The sequence below is a fragment of the Camarhynchus parvulus genome, chromosome 3 (genome assembly GCF_901933205.1).
Source record: "Camarhynchus parvulus chromosome 3, STF_HiC, whole genome shotgun sequence".
In the NCBI taxonomy this organism is placed as follows: Eukaryota; Metazoa; Chordata; class Aves; order Passeriformes; family Thraupidae; genus Camarhynchus; species Camarhynchus parvulus.
Genome location: NC_044573.1, coordinates 57385072 through 57400950, shown reverse-complemented (window position 1 = coordinate 57400950; position 15879 = coordinate 57385072). Strand labels below are relative to the sequence as shown.

The 15879-nt window shown below is 37.5% G+C and overlaps 1 protein-coding gene across 18 annotated transcripts in view; it reads left to right on the top strand.

The window, feature by feature from the left end:
• The window catches only part of EYA4 (EYA transcriptional coactivator and phosphatase 4), a 141308-nt gene that overhangs the window by 91181 nt on the left and 34248 nt on the right, over positions 1-15879 (top strand). For 11 of the 18 annotated variants that reach the window (XM_030945634.1, XM_030945647.1, XM_030945638.1 and 8 more), the window contains exons 4-6: positions 4962-5086; positions 6214-6282; positions 11254-11346. In XM_030945634.1, the coding sequence (XP_030801494.1) occupies positions 4962-5086; positions 6214-6282; positions 11254-11346 (287 nt within the window). Of the gene's footprint in view, positions 1-4961; positions 5087-6213; positions 6283-11253; positions 11347-15879 lie in introns of those variants that run through there. The other 7 variants (XM_030945642.1, XM_030945641.1, XM_030945639.1 and 4 more) reach the window with 5 other exon arrangements.

Genomic DNA, 15879 nt, shown 5'->3' with positions numbered 1-15879 from the left:
TGGAAAAAAACCCTCGTTTATAATTGTGGTGTTATCTAAATTATTGATTGTTTTAAACTTGTTACAGATTTTATTTATATTGGACAAATGACATTTGTGTATGTGCATCCATTTTGATTGTTTTTGTCAGAATAAAGGTTTGTCTGAACTACTTCAGACTGCATATTAAAGGGAGATGAGCTCACTTGTCCTGTTCAGAACATGGCTGAAAGCTCTGCCTAAAACAAACTATGTAGGAAATGGAAAAAAGATAATCTACTTGTGTTCAAAACAGTGTAGTTGGTCTGAGAGCTGAGAGGATACCAGTAGGAAACAGATTTAGTCAAGTTTGAACAGTTCTGTTATCCAATCTTCCTATTGCACTAAAATTTAATTTGAAATAAAGGGACAGTTTGCTTAATTTCAGAACCTCCAGGGTAGCTGATAACTTAAATGGACAAGACTGCATGTTTCTGTGAGATAGAGCATTTAAGAATATGTGTTACAACAGGAGGGATACTAGAAAAACAGGGGTGAAGCTGACCTAACAGTAATAGTAATAATACTAAAAGTAGTAGTAGTAATAGTAGTAATAGTAATAATAATAATAGTAGTAGTAATAAAAAATACGCATTTTTGCGTCAGTGAAGTTTCATGAGATTCTACTAAAGAAATGTGTGGGGCAAATTTCCTATCAAAGAATTTTAAATATTTTAAACATTTTTGTTATGATTATTTACAAACTAAATTAAATGATTCAATTTTAAATAGCCTCCATCTAGTCCTTTTAGTTCTCCTCTAATTTGGATTTGCTTCAAATTCTGCACAAAGGAAATGGTATTTGTAAAATGTTCTGGTTAGGCTGGGATTTGAAGTACTTTGTTTTCATGTTAGAATATTTATTATTTTATAAATCTTTGATAAATTATTTCATACTTTTGATCTTGTTGGTAAAAATGTTTGAACTTGATTATGAAGCAAAAAGTTTACATTTTAAAACATCATCTCTTTCAAGAAAATTATGAAAATATGTTCTACTTGTAGAATTAATAAATAATCAATGGAGTTACAAGCTGTGAAAGGATCCAGCTCTAAGTCCACCTTAATAATAATTAAACTGGGAATGCAGATGGATAGCACAGTAATAGCAACCCAGATTTTCTGAAAATAGATTTTATGTCTGCAGTGCACAAATGAATATGTGATTGTAATGAAGGGAGGGAAAAAAGAGGAATTTTAAAAGCAACTGTAGAAGCAAGGCTTGGGCTTTTTGCCTTTAAAACAACACAAGTGTAAGCTATACAGAAATAGAGAGATGCAGTTGTCACATGGGGCAATGATCTTTAGTCCTACTTAAACCTTCCGGGCAAGGTTGGGTTATAGTGCTGGGCTGTGCATTCTGGTGATCTGGGGTGGGGCACAAGTTCTGTTCATCCACACTTGTAAAGATGGGACAGAAGAGGGTGGAATTTGTCTCTTTGGATGCTGTTCCTTAATTCACTTCTGAGCATAGGCTTGAAACCCTTGAAAAGATGTGACTTCAAGCTGGGGAACAGAATATGCTGTAAAAAAGGGGGAAGATCCAGAATCCCCACACAGATATATTTTTGATTCAAACCTTCTTCACTTGGGTAGGGTTGTCCACAGGTTGGAGTTAAAGCCCACTGAGATCTGGGAGACCATTCTGTGAAATGGGATGTTTTAGAGACTTTTGCAGTAACCCTCTGAAATGATCCACTAAGCATGTGCAAATACCAACTTTCAGAGACTTTAGGCACAGCCAAAGCAGAATAAAAGACAAATCTGTCTTGCCAGGTTTCAGGATTTTGCTCAGAAGCTGGGAATAATGCAAATCTTCAAACAGTCAAGAGATAATTAAAACTTATTCTTATCCAATCCATTTCCTGACAAAATGCTTTTTTTTTTAATACAATGTAGAATTTTACTTAATTATTCTAAAAAAAGCAGTTTGAGACATTGCAGGAGGGATAAAACTAAAGCTCAGTTATGTGCATGGCAGAGAAACAAAATATGTAAAATAAAATTGTACAGTGTAGTTTTTTAAGCACCCTTAACGATAAACTTTATTCCACCTAAACTGGAACACACTGCATTTATTAGAAAGCAGTCTTTAATAAATAGCTGCATAAACTTAGAAGTATTAACTACTCCTTCAGAGATTTCTTTTCAACTTTTTTTTAGTGCAGGAAAGCACATACTGAACCTGAACCTGCTTCTGATTAAGTCAGTGAAAGCAGGACTCTGATAAACATTTAGTTTGACAAAATGGATTCAAGATGTTGGAATTATTTTGTCCATTTTACTAAGCATTTTTCCTGAATCCTCCATTCACTGGAAGATGAGATTTTACTAAGTCTGTTACATCTTCCTGAGAAGTCTTTAGGCTAAAGGTAAACTAAATATATCCAGAAAAGTGAATTGAATTATATGTGTTACACAGAAGGCAACATGTGCGCTTCTGTAAATAAATCACATAGGGATATATTAAAGTAATCCCAGTACTTGTTCACACAGGATGGAGCACCCAGGATAATACAATGTATACACATGGTTTTGTGAAAATTTTATTGGTTTGGATATCCTTTTTATTCTGAATAGACTACCAATAAGTACAAGATGTCTTTTACTCCTGCAGAAGAAAATGTCTATTTGTGAAGGCACTACTTTAAAAATACTCTTACTTAATTAACTTGCCATGTCTGTGGATGGGATGTCATTTTTGTTACAGAAAATAAATTAGGGCGATAAAAATACTTCTCTGCACAGAAGCTTTTGTGCTTGTTTGGAACAAAAAGTATTCATTTTACAAAATTTAGTTGTTTCTATTCTTTGCCAAGAAAATGAGAGTTAGTGGACCTAGTTTTCTGATTGAAAAAAGATCTGATTTGATTAGGAAAACCTGATTCATTTGGCTGTGAAAAGTACTTAAAATGGATACTTCTTAAAAAGACTAGGTAGGTGAACCAGTGATTTTGCTTCTAAAAATGCTGCTGAAGTGCTTGCATCTGTGGCAATGATGTATGCCTGTCTGAAAAGAAATTGTAACTTTTATGCAAACCAAGGGGGAAAAACCACGTGTGAGCTTTCTAAGCTGGAACTGCCTATTAGGTATCTGTGTGCTGATCATACTTCAACAGGAAATCATGATATTTAAAACTGCCAAGTGAACACGTGGGGAGCATTACGCTGTATATGCAATGAAACACACATTGTTTATTTTGTGTAGCATTCTTCTGCTCCCTTAAATACATACAAGATGGAAACCCATAGACGTTTTTTAACCTTTAGCTGCTATACTTGTACAGAAACTGCTAAACAAAACCTGGCAGACTTGTAAACAACCTGAGTTCATTTCATTTCATCTAACTGATCACATTTCCAGTAAACAACAAATAAAATGCATTGCTGACAGAGGTGTAGAAATGTATATACAATTAGATGAAGAAATTGTGTTCAATGCAGTTCAAATCTCAGCTTGTGCCTTTTCATTTCCTTGAATATGGCTGTAAAATCCTTACCTGCTGATGCATGGCCAACAGCAATACCATTTTTTTCCTGCTCATCCGTAGTGCTGCTGGGCAGGCTATCCTACCAAAGGCTTAGCCAGAGCATCTCATTGTTGACTGAGCATTTACTTGAGTAAATGGGATTCTTTGCTTCATGTGGCTTTGGGCAAAGCTTCCATTTATTTTCCCAGTTGAGATATAGTATTTCCTACATTTTCTCAAATATATTCAAGACGTGAAAGCTCTGAATCTCTGTCTTGGGTTAAATTAATGTAATGTGAGGGATTAAATCATCCAGGAGATCAACAGAATTAGGAGTATAAAAGCCAGATAATTTCATTTTCTGGAGGGGAAAAAATCCAGTTTCAGCCAGCAGACCCATATTTGATGGAAAGGTAGGGGGGTTTTGGTTTTTTTTTTTCCACAGAGCAGGATCTGTGGAGCACAGAAGATAGGTAGTTTCAAAGTGAAACTTGAAATAAATTCTTACGATGTTGGGTATTGCCCTTAGTGATTTGCCATTGATTGTCCTGGTCAGAATATGAATACCTGGGAGCTATTGTTGTTACTGAACCATGCCAACTGTTCATCTCTTTCCTCTCCATCTCAGCCTTCTAGCATGTAATGGGGCTTTCACATCCTATGTAAGTCAATCTTTCTGTTGGCCTTTGGAGTACACGTATGGTAGATCATTCTCTTGTTACACATGGGCTGGCAACTTTGCATATATATAGGAAAATTGTTTCTCTGGGGGAAAAAAAATCTGTGTAATTAATATATAAATGAAGAAGGAGTGGGCGAGCACAGACTGCAAATTGGATTGCAATTACCGGTCTAACAAGAAATGTTCATTGTCTGCTCTGTCTTTGTCTGAGAAAGGCAGATCTGTTGTCACTGCATGAAAGCCATCTACAGGCCCCCAGTGTAACTGTGAGGCTGGAATTCATAGCAGCCTAAATCCACTTGAAATCTTGCAAGCTTCCCAGAAATTACGCAGAAGAAAACAAGTATCAAGAGATCCAAGAAGAACAGACACATTTGTAGGAGTGAAGAATTTTCCAGAAGTACACAAAAGTTCTGTTCATTCACTTCTATGGGCTGTTCTTGTAATTCAGCCTGGATGCACTAACTGCTGGTTGTTGGAATACAGATAATGAGAGGCAGAAGTTCCTGTTTCAGCTTTCATATGCACAAACTCTGTGGTGTGTTTCAGGGGAAGTTTCATAAGCCTGTGTCACTCCATAATATCTAAAGGAAAAGTGGAAAATAGTGGCACTGTTGCTGTTAACTACTTTCCTAGGTTTGGTAAAAGGCAAAGATGTCAAAGGAACCTGCACTGATTTGTCAATCTGGATGCATTGCAAACTCTCCATATTAAAAAAAAAATTATAGAAAAAGCAGATTATTTTAGATACTACCACAATGCATTAATACTGTCACCTTGTTTTTTAACAGGTCTATGGAAATGCAGGATCTAGCCAGTCCTCATAATCTTGTTGGAAGTAGTGATGCACCAGGTAGTTCCAAATTGGATAAATCTAATCTCAGTAGCACATCAGTCACAACAAATGGAACAGGAGGTAAGTATAAGACACAGCTGGCACACAGAAAGTTTTGGCTAGTTTTTAGTCATATGCATTTTTTATCATAATTTCAAGAATTACTGTATACCTGTTTATAAATCCAGCAAGAATGATGAAAAATTAGCAGTCATACAAGTGTAAAGTTCTAATTCCATCATCACTTTCTTGATTTGCGCCAACTAAAGTGAGAGGGAGAACTGAAACAAGGTGCAAAGATGAAATAAGGAAAATTTTTGGATGGTTGATTTGAACACAGTGTTAAATGTTTGCTTATACCTGTTGGTAACTTACAAAATGAATTGTATTTTCTGTGTCATACTTCCTTGATGAGTAATAATTTACTCTTGTACCCTGAGTTGCATGCATTTATGTTAAATTAAAATCATTATCAAGAGAAGTGCGTCACAATTAGACTTAGGAAATATGGAGGTTTTTTTTGCCGATGAGTTTCACTTCTTGGGAGGTAATGAAAGCTTGTAATAAAGGGATTGTTTGTTTTCCTCAGCAGTAACTGGTCATTACTGCTGTAGGTGATAATGTAGTACTGCCATGCAACTACAATACAGATATTCCAATGCTTTCAGATAACCAATTCTACCATAGCAGTGGGAGGCTGGGTGCCACATTCTGAGGTGCAGTCCATGAAAGTGACACCATGGATATGAGTCAAGCTAGAGTTCCTTCTTTACAGTTTATACATTACTGTCTATTTTAACAGTTGGTACTAAGAAATTTTTTTTTGTTTCTTCTTTCTGGCCACAAGGTACAGCATTTTATTCACTTTATTTAAATAAAAGTCTGTCAATGTCAATAACAAGTGGATATGCCTGGGAGGGTAACTGAGCTCTGCAAAAAAGAGCTGAATCCTATTTTTGAACAGAATCCTTATTCCAGTATAAAGAGAAGAGAAAACTTCCAGCATGCTATTAAAGAACACTAGTAACTGATGCCTCTATATTATACAATGTGCATAAATAAACCAGTTAAAATAATACCCATTAAACCAATACAGTTCCGTTAAAAGGCTCGACTAAAGTGCCAAAACACTGCTTTGCCTTGAAGACCATTCATTTACACTGAACAGACATCGGGAAAATGAACTGTTGTACCATTCCTGTTCTCAGGAGACAACATGACTGTGTTAAATACTGCAGACTGGTTGCTGAGTTGCAGTACTCCCTCCTCTGCAACAAGTATGAGAGAGCCTGGTACAGTGCATGCGTGTGTGGTGTGTCCCCATGACTGCTGTGTGACATCTCTCTCCATTTGCTCTGGTCTGTTCTTATGCAGTTTGGAAGTTTTCATGGGGTTCCCCCTCACCCTGAGCATTTTTTCCCTACCCCTTCTCAAAGGCTTTTCCCACAGCCAGAAAACCGTTAGGAAGTTGCTACAAGCAGTTATCTTACAATGCTCTGAAAGTCATTTGATGAGCAAGGAGAATTTAACCCGCTTATAATTAGCTTAGCTGTCTACATGCTCTGAGTGACTGGGATTGTCCCGTGGTGTTCAGCATTGCTGGGAATTGCCAGTAGGCAGCATTGGTGGAAATCAGACCAATGGAATTTTCACAGAATGCCCATTTGCTTTTCTTTTGTTTTTAAGTAAAGTGTTGCATGATTACTGGAACACAAGTCAAGGTTGACAGTATTGTTCTTACTCCTACTAAGGCTTTCATTATTAATCAAAGCTTATGTCTAATGTGCTGCCACATGTAACTTGCCACTTTACAAAATTTTGGCTAACTTTTCCAAGCTGTTGTTTTCATTTATGAGTTTCCTGACATGTATTATTAATTGTCAGAAGTTGTAAGGATTAATAATAACTCTATATGTGACATCATTACAGTACATATGGGATTAATCATAGATGTAAACATGCATCACTATGTTTCTCTACAAGTCATTACAAAGGTGCTTAAGTTGTGCAGGTTTGAACTAAAGTTAGGAAGATTTCAAAAACTTTCAAAAACCTTGTCATTTTAAAAAATCCCTCAGAATCAGCTTGCCATTTGTAAAACATATATGCAAAGAAAATTTACCAAAAAAAAAAAGTTGACTTGAGCACAAAAGATCATTTGCACTAGAATAAGTTGTTCCATGTGAATGCTGCTGCTGAATTACAAGATTTTAAGTTTAAGGAAGACTGAGATAACTTAAGCTGTCACCTCTTTTAACTGTTCAGCATGTTCCGGTAAATGTGGAAGGCAACTATTAGTAAGAGGTGACAGCTCTTACTAATTATTAGTAGCAAGGAAATACAATGTGTTAGTTGTATTAAATCTGATTTTCCATAGGCAGTAGAATATTTAGAATTGTGCTTCTGGTTGAGTGTATTCCCAGGAAAGCTCTTAAGGCCTGCTAAAAGGAAGGGGAAGATCGTTCCTATGACAAGCTTTTTACATGAGCTTTTAAAATCAGATTTGTTTGCTGTAACTTCTGTTGCACTTGCTTGTCCTCCTTCATGCATAGTATTAGCACCTCTTGCCCCTGAAACTCTGCGTTCATTTTCAGTCCTTAACATAGAGGAATGCTTTAGAGAAAATAAAAAAGTGGTCAGCACAATAGCAGTCATTTTGGTCTGCCAAGTCCTTTCATCAAGGTCTATTGTAGAAGCTGTTGCTTGTTGGGAGCTGTATTCTGAGTTAGCCTTAAAATAATGAAGTTTGGACAGATCCCTGGAGGTTATTTGGGCCAGGAACTACTCAGAGCAGAGCCAACATTGCTGTTAGATCATGTCGCTCAAGGCAGCATTGAATTTTCCTCCTACATCTAATTGGATTTTTCCCTTAGTGCAGCTTGTATCTGTTCCCACCTGTTGTTTCCCAGGGCACCTTTTGAGGTGAGTGTGCCTTTGTTCTTTGTCATCTTTGCACCTTCCCATTAGATAGCTGCAGGCAGCAATTAGCTCTCCCCTCAGCCTCCTCTTCCTAGGACAGAACAAGCCCAGCTTCTTGGGGCTCCTTGTACCCCACGTGCCCCAGCACCTGATGATGTTAGTGGCTCTGCTCCGTCGCTGTGTTGTCATGGTCTAAGCCCAGCTGGCAACTAAGCAGCACACAGCTTCTTGCTCTATCCCATCTGAAAGCAGAACATGGGCAATCTTCACTGCTAGCAGCACTCAAATGTATTTCCAGTTAGAGGTTACTTTTCATTTTATTTTCACTCTTTCAATACATTAAACAAAAAAAATTAATTCTCTTAAACTGATGTTAGAATATTTTCTTTTTCCTTAGTTAGCTTTGTGCTTTTTCCCTTCTTTATTTAATGACATACAGCATAAAGAAAAACAGGTAGTAGTAAAAATCTCCAGCTACACTGAGGAAGGACCTTGACCTTACTGTCATGAAATCTGAATGCAAAAAAGTAGAACTGTTTAAAGTCAAGCACATGTAAAAACAATTTCTATAGGTATTTTCCAACAAAACTCAGTGCCAATATAATGTTTTTCCTCAAGTTAAGCACAGGAGAGAGTTTCTTTTGTTTTAGATTATTTTCTTGACAGGGAAAGAAAAAAGATTGTGTCTATTCATGCTGATGGCAGTGCAACACAGCTGGCATTAACCAGAACTAGACACAATTCTAAAGTAAACATTTCAATTCATGACTGATGTTTTTGTTAAATATAACAGTTAAATACATACTGTCTTCTTGGATGCAGTACTGAACATTTGTAGCTGGCTCTATATTTCACAATAGTGAAATAACCTTCTTAAGCAGAAGGAGATAAAGGTACTAAAAAGTACCTTTTTCATGTAAGTAGATGTCCAGACTTTGCAGAAGTACATAGAGGCATCCGTATGTAGTAATCAGCAAATAAATTAATTTACATACTTTTGGTACTTCAGGCAACCACACATGTTCCACATGACTGAGAGGTTTAATGGAGGCTATCATTTTGTGACAAATGACCCTTGAACTTTTTCTTGATATGTGTTTTATTGATGTGATAAAAATAAAATCACATCCTTCTCAAATAATTATAGAAATGGGAATGACTCATTACTCTATTGCTCTTAAGACTTACTTTTTTTCAATTTGGTTTGTTTTTTGTCACAGCTTTCTTTTTTTTTTTTAACTGAAAAGATAATAGTTAGCAAAATGAGGAGTGCATGACAGCTTGGAAAAATGTGGCTAAAATTCTTCCCTAATGATTCCATATTGAATTAATATCCTGCTGCTTGCAGGAGACTATTTAGTAGTTTTAACTACTATTTACGGTAGTTTTATGAAAGAGAAACAATAATGAAAAGAAGTTTCCATTCAAAAGACACACATGCGAAAAGTTTTTAATCTCAGACAGTAGATGGAAAGATACAAGTGTACAACTGAAACCAGAAGGTGCTGCTTGGTTTGTTTGGCACTGGTGCACCGGTAATGCTGCAGGGCACTCTAGCAGTCACAGAGACAAACTCATCCCAATTTCTCCTGCTTGATCCAAACACGTGTCCCTCTGACTTCAGCACAGGTCACTTGTACAGTTGTAGGCATCAACAGCATCCCATGTGACTTCCTGAATAAGATCCATTAGGCAGTGTGAGTGCAAATGAGATGTGATTTTGCAGGAGAGGTAGCTCACACAGGGGTTGTCACAGGCAGCTTTACTGGTAGCTGTGCAATTTCTAATGAACAACTCACAGTGCTCACAGACTCAGGGCAGAATAGCAGAATGGGTTTGTAGGTGTTGTTCTGGACATTTTTCCCATGAGGAAACTAAATCCTTTATTTATCTCATGCACTGCCTTTTCCTCTGCAGACTGTATGAGGGACGGCGAGCTTGAGGGCAGCTCAGGTCATACTTGAACTGAATCAACCTCTGGAAGTACCTCTCTGTCTCAGCTAAACATAAAGGCAGATTAGTGGGCACTTTTTATACGCTTGATTTAGGTGACTTGAATCTGTGCCACAGTTTTTAAATACATTGCCAGCTCAGAACATGAAATTCCCCCCTTTGCCTTGCTGTTGCCAGTGCAGTCAAATGTGGATGCAGTGATGTTGACAGATGAGAGCTTTGATCAGCTTAGCTGAGGCTTCTCAGAGGCGTCAGGTAACGAGCTGGCAGAGAATGCCTCTCCTTGGCCTGTGTTAGACCTGCTGGGGGGCTTTGCCAGGCTGCCCATCACAGCAAAGGCTTCTTCACAAATCCCAGGCTGTGCCCTTGGAATTTGGATACCTGGCATGCAACTGTGGTGGTTGCTTGTGCAGGTCTTCATTGCCTCTTCACTCTGTGGCCCTGGGCACCAACCTGTGGTATCCAGAAGCGTGTGATAAGTGTCCATGCCCAGCCCTTCATGAAGAAATTGCATTAATACATGAGGCTTCCACATTTGCCAGTCAGATAGGCTAATAGGAGCTGCAGCACATTCTCTACTGCTGTTTCTTACCACGTCTACTGGATGGGTGGTTCCCAAATCCCATTACAAAAATGCATGCCAAATGTTCTGTCCAGGTAACATGTTTAATTACAAAAATCTGTACTGCTTCTGTGGTGCTTTTTGTGCTTTCAGTTACAGCTTGGATGGTAAGACTGCATGATGATCCCTAAGAAATAAATTTGAGTTCAGAGTAGACGAAACTGTTTGGTAACCTCTGATTAAGAAACTGACTTGTTATGGCTGTCATTTGTGTCCTCCTCTAGTTCTTTGGCTTTTTTTTTTCTTTCAAACTTCTCTCTTCAGTTATGAAAAATTGCTTGTTGATGGCCTAGCTCAAAAAGGCTCCCACAGACTCTGTAAAAGGGGAAAGGCAACATGCTGGCACTGTGAAAGCAATTTCCTTTTGTATTATCATGAAATCATATTATGATTGTTTTACTTGTCAGGCAAAACTATTTCTGTTATGTGCTACATCCCTTGACAGCTAATGTTTCCTTTTTCTATGCTACTCTTAGGATATTGTTAGAATCAATTAAATTTACGTTGAAATCTCCCCCAAAGATATTCCAGTTGATAAAACCAATAGCTGGATGAATGCACAGGTACAGAGCTGTGTAGATAAATGGGCATTCCTGTCAGATTCCTGTCGATTGTCTCGCTATGGTGCTAGAGCAAAGGTTGAAGCTGTTGCACGTGGGCTTGTTTGAGCTGGACTATCACTAGTGAGGCTGGCATGAGGACTCCAGTACAAGTCTAGAAGTAAAATCTCATGTCTACTTATTCTTCTATGTAGTGTCTCTTCTTGCAGTCAAAACAGAACCCATGAACAACAGTGAAACAGCAACTACGACTGGAGATGCATCGCTTGACACTTTTACTGGGTCAGGTAAAGCCATAATAAAATGATGTTTTGTTAGATGCACATTAATGCACCATGTAATAACCATCACTAATGAACATTTGCATGGAAGCAATCTTTAAAAAGCTACTATAAAACATGATTGTATTTTATACATAATAATAATATCAATAATAATGTAAATAATAATATAAATAATAATATATTTTTCATTTTTGTAAATGCAACTCAGCAATTTATGTGAGGTGTGATCTTAAAGAATGCCTAATAATGATGCATTAGACCACTGCTGTTTGCAAAAGCCTCAAAATAATACTGTTATTATGGTACTGCAGATCTTTTTTCTCAGCATTAGTCTTGTATGATATTAGGAAAAAAAATGGGATTATATTTGTAACAGCCATGCTAATTTGAGCAGTTTCAAATCTTAAGGTTTATACCTCAGTGCTAATCCTTTTACTCCTATTAGCAGTGTGTTACTTTAAACACTGGCCAGATTGCCATGTTAGTCTCTTTCCGCTGGGATGAGCTACTTTCTTTGCAAGAAAATGGTTTTACTTTAAATAATCATAGGTTTCAATTACTTCTCAAGAAATTCAAACAAACTGTGATTTAAGTAGATCCCTAGAAATTATTAAAATTTGATGAACTGTGGAAAAGTACAGATAACCAGCCTTCTAATCGTTAAGTTGCATCCGGCTAATAAAAATATTAAAAAGGAGAGGAGGGAGAAAAATTTTTGCATCTGGAAATAAGAGTTCAGTAATGGCCTGACTGAAATGAAACACCAAAGCCACGAATCACTACTCCACATTGATGCTACTGTAACTTTGGTAGACCTAGGTAGTCAAGCCCTATTTAAAATATTTTGGAAATCACAATGTTTCTGTGTATTTATTTTTAATCAGGTTTTGGAATTATCTTTTAGCCATCAGTTAAAGCCAAAAGTTAATTATTCAGAAAAGTATTTATAACTAATTTAATATCTGAATAAAAGGTATTTTGTGAGATCTAAAGCATTTACTATTTCTGATTAGAAAAATGTCCTCATTTTAATTTTCATTGTTCTCATTATAATTATACTGAGAGGAACCTCAGCCTAAAGGCTAAAAAGTTCCATAAAAATTAAACAGTCTGGGCAAATATTTAGCTTTTCTTTTTCGCTCTGTTTTCACTCAATGCTAAAATTTTATTAGTAATTATTACAGATCATGAAATATCCAATTCTGTGTAGGATTTTTTCATTTGTTGGTGATGTTTTATGTTGGCTTCTGCCATTTATTTAAGGTAGCTGAGTTTTATTCTATGGCTGACCCAACATTGGAGCGCCAAAAATTGCAGCATTCAGCTCAGGTTTAGATAAGTAAGTAACAGCTTGATTTCCCCAGGTGCCACTCACCCATCAGTTTCCACTGACTTCAAAAGAAGTCTTGAGATCTCTACACTTTGGATGTTTGGAAAGTTAGTGCTTCAAAAAAAAAAAAAAAGATTAAAAAAAAGGCAGGAATTTGAGCCTTGCATAATCCTTTTTTGCCTGTTAGCCACCTGCGTACTCAAAAGAAATACAAACCTGAGTTTAGTGCACAAACCCAAGCAGTAAATGAGTACAGTCATTCTCAGTGGGAAATCAATAGTCTGCCTGTCTGGGTGACGTGCAGTCTTCATCATCAGAGCGAGACGCAGAGCTGCCCTGATAATGCACTCAGCTTTTCATAAAGATTGAATGTGTTACTTCTGTGCTTGCCTTTTACTTGTACTCCAAAATCAGACAATTTTTTTCCTCTAATTTTATGGGAGAGGTGCTCAAGAGCAATAAAAACTCAGCAAAACCAGGATTTATCTGAGTTTTTAGCCTAACTGGTTAGTTGGGAAGTTTAGTGGGTTGCCAAAACCCGCTAGTCAGTAAAGGCTGACTAGTAGACAAGTGTTGTTTCAAATAAGCCACCTGTGACTGAAAAAATGCATAGCAAAGCCCAACACTGAACAGTTTGTTTTTTCCTGAAAATGAGGGACATATATGTGTTACTCCCAACCATGGCAAAATCATGATGCCAGCACTTCTCTGTGTTTTATGCAATGAGACATGGGTGAAAAGAGAACTCCTGGTGCTGAGATGCATTTGAGAGTCTGCCACGCAGAAATCCTCTCCTTCAAACACTCTACCCATTAAAATTGATTTCCCTGCTCCAAAGGCAGTCAAAACATGTGACCTGTCCTGGAACTGAGCAGAAGGCTCAACAAGCCATGTGGGGTGTAAAGCAGTCATCTCTGTCCCTAATGACCAGCTGTAAGTGATGCTCAAACAGATTGTGTCAGGTATAGGACAGGACAGACAGTTTAGACTTCACAGAAAACTGATTCTGTGAACTGTTGATTGAAAAGATAAAGCACATAGATCTCTTGAATTTAGAGTGGCAGCTCTCCCGGGATTAGGAAGGCCCTGTTCAGGGCTGCAGCCCATGTGTTGCAGCTCTTGCTCAGGGCCCCATTCCCCTGTGCTGGAGAGCTGCCCCCAGGAGATCCTGTGCCTCTGGGCATGGGTTAGCCAGGTGAGCAGTCCCATTGTGCACCCCCCTTCCTCCTCCTTCTTCAAAGAGGAGCAGTTGGTAATTAGTGTCCTCAGTTTGCAGCTCTGTGGTTCTGCAGCACACTCCCACTGAGTGGGCATTCACGGAGCTGGGAGAGGTGCACAGCCCTTAACTGAGAGTTTCACGCACTGAGAATTTGTTGCAGCTGCTGTACTGTAATACTGTGCATATATTGCTTACAATAGTGGATTAATTTGAGAACTGTTTTATCATTTTAGTGGAGTGGAGAGTAAAAACAATGATGCTCTCATTGTTTTTACTCAGTATTTATTATACACAGGGTACAGAATACAGTTTATAGGTATAGAAAACCATTTCTGAAGGCTATGAAGGTGAACTTAGGGAATGTCACTGCTGTTTGACCTACATTTGGTTCCCTTGTGGATAGAGATTATGATGTTACTTAAATGAGGTCCTTTCAACCTAAGCTTTTTGTACAGAATTTTCCAGATGTGTAATGAAAATATACAAAACTCCAGCCCATATTAATATACTGAACCCAACACATGCTATTAAAACAGCTAATGATCATTTAAATCCTCCACGACCACCTTGGCCATTTGAACTAAGAGAGTAACTGGTAAGAGCTGGCTGTCAGCTTGCTCCCTCTTTGAAACAACGTTAATGGGAACTGGAGAGATCAAGGGTCTTATACCTGCCCTGAAGGGCATTCCTCTGGTAATTTCAAGTAGTGAAGTCTTAGGAATATTTGAGTTTTTTAAAGAAGAAACAATTTTGTTTTGTTTTGTTTTGTTTTAACATAAGCACCACAAAAGAGCATTTAGCCCCATTCATATAATGCCACAAAACCCAGAGGAACCTGCCTCCACCATCTTCTCCACTGCCAGCAGTCCTCAGAGAAGGGATGTCAGGAGGATATCCAGCAGCCAAAGCTGTTAAAGTTTGATAGCCCTTAGAATTAGCAGTTTCATCTGTCAGATACAGGTGTGGTCTGCAGGCTCCACTCAGTCACAATGTTCTCTTATGATAGGCCTCCAACCCTGAAATGTTTCTCAAACATCTCAAAGTGTAAAATGTAGTGGCCAAATTGCAGGGACAAGCTACAGAGAAACAGTGAAAAGAATGGATTTTTTAGTCTTGCCTCTTTCTCTTCCTTACAACAGGATCATCAGGAAAACTGGGGATAATAGCAAGGAAATTTAAAACCAGACACATTCCAAAAGTATTTTATTTTCTTGTCTGAATTTTAAAAATAAGGTTTATACAGAAAAGGCAGGCAGGACAATTTTTGCTGAAAATTATTAGGTTTTGATAGCTCAAGTGATTTAAATGAATAGTAATTAATTTTTTTTTGTAGTTTACATAAGGTGGAGTGGCATGGTAAATGTACTTTAAGCAAAGTGATTAATTGATTGAACTCTCATCCAGCAAATGATGAGACAAAAAGTGAAGCAGTATGGCTAAAATGATCCGATAAGCCGATAATGGATCACAAAAGTTCCTTGCCCTGAGAACCACCAAGGTCACTCTGCTGCTATTGCTTGTCTTTAGAAAGGTCACAGAGCTACAACAGGGAAGATTAATTACTCATCAACCCTGAAATAACCAAGAGCATTCTTTGGAGTTCTATGAACCAGTTACATTGATAGAAACAGCTATAGGTTTGTCTGACTCTGGGAATAGCTGCCTGCATATGTAGCAGATTGCTCTAAACCACAGAAAGGCATTCTCGAAAAAACCTTCAAAAACAATATCCACACAAAATGAAATTTAGCAGATTTCCATTACAGGCAAACCCTCAATATTTTTTCAAACAGCAACTCTTTTATGAAATCTAATGGCACATGTTTTAAAAGTCATTATCCAATTCTTTACTTTCAAGACATACTTAACTGCACATTTTAAAAAGAAGTTAATTGTTTTTCTTCTACCGTATTTTCCTTTTAAGTTCTACACATTCTAAATGCATTTAAACTATCTTTAAAAATATGAAGTTCTCTGTGTGTTCAAA